The sequence below is a fragment of the Electrophorus electricus genome, chromosome 2 (genome assembly GCF_013358815.1).
Source record: "Electrophorus electricus isolate fEleEle1 chromosome 2, fEleEle1.pri, whole genome shotgun sequence".
NCBI lineage: Eukaryota > Metazoa > Chordata > Actinopteri > Gymnotiformes > Gymnotidae > Electrophorus > Electrophorus electricus.
The window spans coordinates 13,564,949-13,574,760 of NC_049536.1; the positions used below are offsets into that span (position 1 = coordinate 13,564,949).

Here is a 9,812-nt window from a genome sequence, read left to right on the forward strand (position 1 = left end):
TACATCTGGGAGGACACACACACACACACACTGATGGATGGAGAGGGTGTATTCCGTTCATAGTCCTGGCTCACTCATCTCTCTACACACACAGATGCACATTAAACAAATGTGATGGTATTCTTACACAAGTCAACATTATTCTATATGCTTCTCAGTATAAACAATAAACAATTCATAACGAGCCTAGACCTACAGAGTTTCCATATATATCCGGACAGTTAAATAAAATTATAAATACTCAAACAGGCTAAAGGTCACAAAAGAAAAGCACAGAAAAATGTTAGTTTAAATTTTTTTTTTTTTACTTATAAGCGTTATAATTTAGAAATAAACACCTTTTGATATGACCCATTTCTCTAAGCGGACATATATTGAGGCAAATTAAAGTAGTATAATGCTGTATATTTCTAAGACACCAAAATAACATTATATTCTGTGAGTCTGCAGAGTTCTGAAAGTTTCACACTGACAGTTGACGCAGCAATACATTTCTAGTATGATGTGGAGAGGGAAACAAGAATCCCAAACTTGCTCCTTCAGCTGGGAATCGCAGTAGAGGCAGCAGTATGGCATATTGTGGCTGGCGCATCTTGTGATGTGGCTGAAGGCAGTAACCGAGCAGTGACCTCCGAGATGTGTGGATGAACACAGAATGTTTGTTAGTTATACGCAGCACTAACTAGCTGATTTTGAGATGTACAATAGCTTTATCCGATCTGCTCCGATAAAGCAGATCGGGGGGGGGCTTCCTATTTGACACACAGCTAATCTGTCACCATGTGCTGCTCACCCAACATAACTGGGCAGCAGCCAAGCGTGTTCGAAGGAAAACGCTAGCTGATCATTTCCGGACGTGGGACCCCGTAGCTGCCATTGGTTGGCCTGGTTGGGTGTTTACTGAGTGGGAGAGGACTTTCTTATCGTTCACTGAAGGGTACCACATGCTCTTGTGCGCTGCTGACCACAGACAACCGGCTCCTGGTCACAGAGCCGGTGCTAGTTACTCAGGCTGGGCATTCCAACCCTTATATTACTTTATCTCTCCAAACAACAACAATAATGCTCACTTAAAATGATAGATTACTAAAATGGTAATTATTACTGGGCTATAAAGTACCACTTTCCAAACAAACAAACAAACAAACTGCACAATAACTTGACCAAAATACAAAAGGTGACATTCTGGAATTATTTCCTATATTTTTATATTAATTGTAAAAGGATTATCAATTGTAATACTAACTATTTAAAAATACAGTAAAATCTTAACTAAATGTGTTTGTATCACAATAGAGTGTGCATGACAGACACACAGACACACACACACACACACAAAGATTTCAAAGAGGACATCAGGAATGACAGACACTGCTTGCTGAGTCACACACTCACTGAGTTAATTCTCCACATCCTTATTTGTACAATTTGTGTGTGTGTGTGTGTGTGCGTGTGAGGCAGAGGGGGTGTATGCTAAAGGATTCAATTACTGAGTAATTACACGTTACACTAAACACTATCAGAAATATAATCGATGATGACACACAGTTATACATTTGGTAAATTTCTTGGAATGACAGCTACTTCATCTTTTTCTTCAGCATGGGACTAGCAGTGGCTGTCTGCGTGACTGCGTTACTGCGTTACTGTGTGTTGGGAAAACGGGACTAGCAGTGGCTGTCTGCGTGACTGCGTTACTGTGTGTTGGGAAAACTGGACTAGCAGTGGCTGTCTGCGTGACTGCGTTACTGTGTGTTGGGAAAACGGGACTAGCAGTGGCTGTCTGCGTGACTGCGTTACCGTGTGTTGGGAAAACGGGACTAGCAGTGGCTGTCTGCGTGACTGCGTTACTGTGTGTTGGGAAAACGGGACTAGCAGTGGCTGTCTGCGTGACTGCGTTACTGCGTGACTGTGTGTTGGGAAAACGGGACTAGCAGTGGCTGTCTGCGTGACTGCGTTACTGCGTGACTGTGTGTTGGGAAAACGGGACTAGCAGTGGCTGTCTGCGTGACTGCGTGACTGTGTGTTGGGAAAACGGGACTAGCAGTGGCTGTCTGCGTGACTGCCTGACTGTGTGTTGGGAAAACGGGACTAGCAGTGGCTGTCTGCGTGACTGCCTGACTGTGTGTTGGGAAAACGGGACTAGCAGTGGCTGTCTGCGTGACTGCGTGACTGTGTGTTGGGAAAACTCACCACCATGCTGGTCTGTCACCACCCCCCACACACGCACACGTATGCACTCACTCACTATCCCTACTGCATTTGAATACTGGCCGCATGCAAATAGTATACAGTAGACAAGACCAAGGCTGCACTGTTCAGTGGCGTGTCCAGACTGTCTCAGGTCATTAAAGGTCACGCACCCGCTTGCTCTGATCAGCTAATGCTTGACTCAGCGCTAAGTGGGTTAAGTCAGTCAGTGAGTGCTAACTCGGATTTTAAGTAGATATTCCCCCTGGAACTGAGAATTTTCCTATACCCACAATTCCATATCACTTCATCACTGTCAAACGGCAACAAGCGTGGAGAGATCTTGGAATAAGTGTGTGTGTGTGTGTGTGTGTGTCAGTAACAGAAGAAGATGAAGAAGGATACTTTCAAGAGAGAGCTTTATGGGTGGAGTGCAAGGTATATTGAAAGAGAGATAAATGGGGGGGAAAGGGTAGAGAGAGAAAGGGAGGGAGGGAGAGAGGGAGGGAGAGAGAGAGGGAGAGATAGAGAAAGAGGGAGAGAGAGGGAGGGAGAGAGAGGGAGGGAGAGAGGGAGGGGAGGGAGAGAGAGGGGGAGAGAGGGAGGGGAGAGAAAGAGAGAGGAGAGAGAGAGAGGGAGGGAGAGAGGGAGAGAGAGAAAGAGAGAGGGGGAGAGAGAGAGCGAGACAGAGAGAGGGGGAGAGAGAGAGCGAGACAGAGAGAGGGAGGGAGAGAGAGAGGGAGAGATAGAGAAAGAGAGGGAGAGAGAGAGGGAGAGAGAGGGAAAGAGAGGGAGAGAGAGAGAGGGAGAGAGAGGGAGAGAGAGAGATAGAGAAAGAGGGAGGGAGAGGGAGGGAGAGAGAGAGATAGAGAAAGAGGGAGGGAGAGGGAGGGAGAGAGAGAGGGAGAGATAGAGAAAGAGGGAGAGAGAGGGAGGGAGAGAGATAGAGAGAGAAAGAGAGGGAGGGGAGAGAGAGGGAGGGAGAGAGAGGGGGAGAGAGAGGGAGGGGAGAGAAAGAGAGAGAGGAGAGAGAGAGAGAGAGGGAGGGAGAGAGGGAGAGAGAGAGAAAGAGAGGGGCAGAGAGAGCGAGACAGAGGGAGAGGAGAGAGAGAGGGAGAGAGAGGGAGGGAGAGAGAGAGGGAGAGATAGAGAAAGAGAGGGAGAGAGAGAGAGGGAGAGAGAGAGATAGAGAAAGAGAGAGGGAGAGAGGGAGGGAGAGGGAGGGAGAGATAGAGAAAGAGGGAGAGAGAGGGAGGGAGAGAGATAGAGAAAGAGAGGGAGAGAGAGAGAGGGAGAGAGAGAGATGAGAAAGAGAGAGGGAGAGAGAGGGGGAGCACAAAGGGCAAAGACAGCCTCTACTACTGAATCATGTGTCTTTACTTCAGGCATGGAAAAATGGTTGGAGGAAGCCGTGGATGTAAATAAAGCAAAATGCTGGGACAACAATGTCCTCTTTCACTGCTGAAGTCATAGCATGGACTCAGAGTCTCCTATTAGGGCTGTTCACAGAGAGTAGAGAGAGTGAACTCTTGTTTAAACGGTCATAGACCTGCTGTATTCACAGGATCAGCAGATAAATCACATAAAACAATCACACGCGCAGTCACAAAAATACCATTTCTACAGTCACTTATACTAATCAAATGGGCATTCAGGCCATGTGTAAAGACTTGACTTAATTGTTCCCAGACAGCCTCCTCTTATGGCCATGTGACAAACAAGTGTCTGAGAGGACACACAGAACAGTCTGGACATAATGACAAATGTGCGCTCTTTCGAACGGCTAGTGGGAGGAGCATATTTGTCATGTTTTTGCTGGTCAGGGGGCACTTCCCTTAACTCCAGGAACGGGCCTTCAAAACACAGCTATGGCTTACAAATTGTAAGGCGGCATTTCGAAATGTGATGATATTTCAAAGGTTACTGACATGAGTTATGTTTCTAATGTGCTACGTTTGCTCTATGCTGATCAAACAAAAGGCATCAAGCAGTGTGTACTAACAGGGGGAGAGACATCACGGCAGTTCCTGAGACTGCCTAAACAACTCAAACGTTTTAACATCTGATACGCGGCTCCCAATCGATGTACTGATACTGGCACAGGGTTAGAGGACAGTTACTATCCACAGCAGACCTGCAGTACTTTGAAACAGGAAAAGGCACTTGCAGTGGAGAGATGCCAGCCGCAGTGCATTCTGGGATTGGTCTTAATGGCTCTCATGCTAAGGTGCTGGAACGGATGCAGAGAATGCCAGGCTTGGCTAAGGTGGATGGCGGTCGGGGATTCTCTGGGTGGCACACACACACACAGATTTACATTCTCCAAAGGTGACCTTCGACCCTTACTACACCTCCCCCTGCTTCCGAAGTCTTCTTTCCTCTTAATAAATAGCGTTTTATTCCTCTTTCTTCTCCTCCCTCCCCTGTATCTAGATCTGTCACTTTTCTTCAGCCCCTCCGTCTCTCCAGGCCACAGAGTTGGATGGTCTTGTGTTACTTCTTCTGTGATCTGACTGTAAATTAACTGCACAACCACATGATCTAGTAATCAGTGCATTATGACCTGTGCGGTTATGGCGAGCGTTAATCCAGTGCGGTATGAGCTATGCAAATGGGGTGTGAGTTAATCCTGTGCGGTATGACCTGTGTGGCTAAAGTGTCTGTGTGGTTGGGCTTTCTTTACCAGACAAGCTGTGCTAAGCAGAAGAAGTATATTTAATTTTGCCCACATTCATTCTCCAGCTGACACAAAAGTAGAAAACCCCAAAAGGTGTGCAGTAACGACTGCTATGGTCATGGAGAAGTCGGCACCGCCGGTTAGGCTGGATCACGGTGGAGTTGGTACGTCCTGCTGGGCCGGGCCATGGTGGTGCTGGCACGGCCAGTTGGACATGGCTACAGCGTGACACAGGAAGGCCTTGTGTCCAGCATCTCCTGCAGTGCAGTTGGAACACACTTCAGGCTCCGGTCTCGCACTTCATAACACAGAAGTCAGACTCCTGCTTGGTGTTGACGGCCTCAGCCTGCAGTCAGCCATTCACATAGGGTGGCAGCACTCGCTTAATGTTCTACAAAAACAACGGCAACAGGGCACCTTGGACATTGAGCCTAAACAAGGCAAATATCGGGTTTTTAAAAAGAGGATCAGAATTCAAGTCACAGGATACCCCTTCCCTCGAGAGTGCTGTGCTAGCCTACATAGTAGACTATACATGCACCAAGATAAGAGTGAATACACAACAGGAGGCTTTGCATTTTCATTAAACAAAAGTCTCTGAGCTAGTTTCAGTAGAGCACCTGGACTAGAATCATTGGTGAGAATCAAACCATCTGTCGGCATCTTTCAGGCAGTGAACAGGATCGAGAACAACACTAGGCGCATATCCGAACGCGAAAGTCGGACACGTCCAGGACCCACATCGCTCCAAAGCCTCAGGTACAAGCTGAGACGGCAGGGGGAGGGTGTACCGCCCCGCGAGCCCATGTCAGACGCTGGCTCTGGCTCTCATCAGAGACGCGAAGCAGAGGCGTGCCTTAAGTCGCATAACCTGATCACAGCAGAAAGAAGCAGACACAGGCAAATCAGCTGCTCGAAGAAGAAAGATTAGATGGTCACGGGGGAGGGGGGTCACCAAGACGGACTCTCCCCTACTGCAACAGATGCGAAGAAACCAGATACAGCGAACGATCGGTTCAAGAGTTATCCGCCAGCTTTATGCATTACCTCATGCCGAGGGCTGGCAACGGAGTCCGGCGAGATCGGCTGGCCGACACATACGGGAAACCACACTGTCTCACTTATGTATCTACTCACACACGAATTCACATACATTCATATCACGCGCTGCAAGGTTTCCGTGACGCACGTGAGGCATGTGCACGTCATTAGATGTTCTCGGTTATAGTCCTAAACCTGTACACCGAGAACATGTACGGGCACATGTGCCCTGTTCCAGCAGAGCTAGCGCCAGTCACCATTAGCTCAAGCCAGTCTTCCACAGCTGAACTTGATGGAACTGGGCCCAGTTTGGCTGGGATACTTGGACCCTTGTTCACAGAACTGGCGGAACAGAATCGCACCTGGATTTGTTAGTCTTGGCCTCATTGCTTTATAATGGTCTATTATTACTCTGCAAGCTGGCAGCATCTATTTTTGTTAACTGATTCTCAAGAGCTAATGTTGACAATTATTACATATCATTAATATTTCTGCCTATATACCCATGTGCTATATACCCATGAATTATGGTAACAAAACCATGTCTTGTTGAGTTGGTGTATGTATAGAAATGTTAAGTAGCAGGAAATCTTACACGTGATACTTAAAACCAGAATCAAGGATGTATTTGAATCTGCCTCTCTTGGTGGATGTGGATGTGTACAAATGACCAACCACGGAAAGCGTGTGCTAGAACCAGAATATTCTGCCTTTCAGCGATGCTGAAAATACAGTCTTAAAAAAACCAAACACGCTATGCCCTATGCTGAACGTTTATCGCAAGAGTACAGAATGAACTACAGCCGCAGAGTCGCACCTTGCATCCAGTGTTCTGGTACATACCGACACTGAGAACAGTAGCGCTGGGCTCTGCAACGGCCGCTAAATCCTCACAGTAAAACAGCAAAACGTGTTGCTGTCTAATCTGATTTCAATATTCTGGAGTTATACCAGGTATGCCTCTTCATCCCACCATACAAGTGACTGGAAGTAGATTGTTCAGGATGTCTGAAGTTAGCGTGCAGGTTTCCTTATAAACGTCATTTTCGCCCATGTTTTTTTTCCTCCAAAAGTTAGCCTCTGACCTAAGAAAGATGAATAAGTCGAGTTCACGCCTTTATTTGCATGCAATAGCTACACGGAGATAGGGCACGCTTGTTTTAGCTAACATTCAAGCACTCAGATTGGACCTTTGCTTCTCTACGGCAACCGACAAGGCGGACAGCTGATGTCGATCTGGGTCACGGCACCACGGGAACCTGCTTCGCACGAAGTCGGCTCCGTATCCGAAATCTGCCGCGTCACAGTGGGGCAATTTGCTGCATATCTAAGAAAAATGTCTTCAGAAAAACAGGACAAACTTCCTTGCCGGGCTGATCAATAAGACAGGCGCTCAATGAACAGACCTGAGCTCCGGCCCGTCGTCTGTCTCGAGACTATGGGCCTTTTAAATACAGAAGTATGTGTCTTGTGTCAGTGTAAACTCATCTCCTTGTAGGTCTGTGCGTTATGCCATCCTGGCCCATCATTCTCAGTGCATTGCTCAGTATTGGTGCCGCTGGATATCAACGTGATGATAGAGCAGCTTGTAACTAAGTGTTACTGACAGAGGACAGAGTGCACAATCATGCAGTGTCTCTCTTTGTCTCGTTATTGATGGAATGATCCATTAGGACTATGCGAGCATCAGCATAGGTGCGGGGGGGGGGGGGGGGGAGGGCAGTGTGCACTAGAGAAAGACAGCACAGCCGCCACAAAATGATTCATGGCTTTGGTATTTCCTGTGAAACCTTCAGCGACCTCAAGGTGGGAATCACATTCGCAAATTCCAGGGGCATGTGACCTCTGACCTTTCTCACAAACTCCTACATACACGCATGATGAAGCCAAGCAGGGGCATCCTCCTCAGTCCCCATTCGATCCCTCCATGGGAGAGAGAGAGAGGGAGAGAGAGAGAGAGAGAGAGAGAGAGAGAGAGAGTGAGAGAGAGAGAGAGAGAGAGAGAGTGGAAGGAGAGAGAGGGAGGGGGGGGGACAGCACGTGTGCAGATGGAGCAAAACAGACCACCCACTGTCTACTGTAGCACAGGCCTGCGTGCTGAATAATTACTAAACACTGTCAGTACCCAGCATATCCCTGCAGTCTACGGGCACACAAGGAAACATCGGCAGGCTGACGAACAAAGACAGACAACAACGTCTGGCAGAGTCATGCACTAGAGGAGAAAAAAAAACAAAAACGCGGCATCTAGAGGACGACGAAGCGGACGTGATGATGGGAGTCAGGCCTGATTGAGGAAAGTGCTTCTTCGTGCCCAGGAGGAGCACAGAAAGGCACCGAGTGCATTTTCATCTGGAGAAATTACCACCGCTCGGGCCGACGCGCGAGCGATTCGCTTCTTTATTTTCTTTCTCTCGCCTCGCTCGCTCGCGTTCTCGCACACGGCCAAGAAGGCATGCTGATCCCAGACACTCCTCCCCCACCGCATATCTGTCTCGTTCCCGGAGCACAACAGTTGCGATTCTTTTACGTTTTGGGTGTTGGAGCCGCGGTGCGGTGCCGTCGCTAGTCTCCGCCCGGCCGCCTCTCCGGGTACGCACAGGTGCCTCCGATCAAAGTAAATCACCTCGCGGAACCTGACCAAAACAGCCGTGAAAAGAGCGGAGGAAGCCGGCGTGAAGCGCGGCTCTCTTCTCCATCACGTGTACGGGTTCATGAAAGTTTCTGAACGAGTATTGGTTGCAGTCGTTACGAACAGGTTTGCTTACGTCCCTGCAGCCGAAAACGTTCCATGGCCCAGACTGCTGGAACCAAACGGCTGGCACTTCACAGTGCCTTAATTGATAACCTAGTCCGTTATTTTGTGGGCGAATGAGAAATGTGGTTCTAATAAGTTTTGGTTTTGTTAAAAAAAAAAAAAAAAAAAAAATCTCAGATCATTCAGTCTGTCATAATATTGCAAGATGCAGCAGATTCACACACCCGCTGCCAGACAAGAGAGGACATCCCCCGGGGCGTTTCAAACTCGGGTCAAAAGTCCTACACATGTTTGACAGCTGTCACCAACACAACAGCAGGCAAAGGAGGGGACCCAGACAACAGGCAATGTCATACGGTGCCTCGGGTGGTAGGAGTCCGAGACGGTGGGTCGGGAATGCCGAGAGTGGGTGTGTGCAACATATTGCACAGCACGAGCAAATGCAATGGGTCGTTTTTATTTGTTCACGCGCTGGCAAGACCACGGTGACTAAAAAAAAAAGATCCCCCATCAAGCCGAACTTCACAACGCAGACCCCTTAGCAAAAGTTCGCTAAGAAATATAAAACTCTGGGCGACGTTTTATTTACGCACCTCAGTAAACCGGGGAGAGGAATTGACCCGGAGCTCGAGCCCAGTAATCCCTTTTTACCGCTCAGTAGTTTCTCCACCAGAGCCACATTCCCGGTCCGCGCCGCCTCCAGCAGGTCCTGCTCCTTCCCCATCCCGACACGAAGTTAAAGCATCGGCAAATCCCAGCAGATAAGAACGGACGGGCTTCCCCTTCACTCGCGTATCCCGCTCAAGATCATCCCGTGGTGTCTAATAGACGTTGCCAGCAGAGCGGCTGTTCGGACGCTCCCCCCCCACCCCACCCCCCCCGCCCCGGTTCCGTCGTCCCTCGCCGTGCTCGCGTAGCCGAGTAGGTGAAAACGGTTCCGTAGAAGAATCCAGTCCACACCGGCAGCGTTATTACGGAACGAAGAACCGCAAATACCGGATTGGATACGGTCTCGGTGCAGCCCGGCGGAGAGGAGGAAAGCCTTCTAGTCGGGCCGGTTGCCTGGAGACGCGGTCGGTCTTACCGGACCTTCGGTAGCGTCGGATATTCTTTATGACTCCGACGCTCGCGGACCCTGTCGCGCTC

General features: G+C 48.8%; 1 protein-coding gene across 6 annotated transcripts in view; it reads right to left on the minus strand.

Annotated features, from left to right (window-relative positions):
• The window catches only part of anks1b (ankyrin repeat and sterile alpha motif domain containing 1B), a 111,042-nt gene extending 101,529 nt beyond the window's left edge, over positions 1 to 9,513 (minus strand). For all 6 annotated transcript variants that reach the window (XM_035523479.1, XM_035523478.1, XM_035523477.1 and 3 more), the window contains exon 1: positions 9,260 to 9,513. In XM_035523479.1, the coding sequence (XP_035379372.1) occupies positions 9,260 to 9,390 (131 nt within the window). In that variant the 5' untranslated portion in view covers positions 9,391 to 9,513. The remainder of the gene's footprint in view (positions 1 to 9,259) is intronic.
• Positions 9,514 to 9,812: the final 299 nt, after the last annotated feature.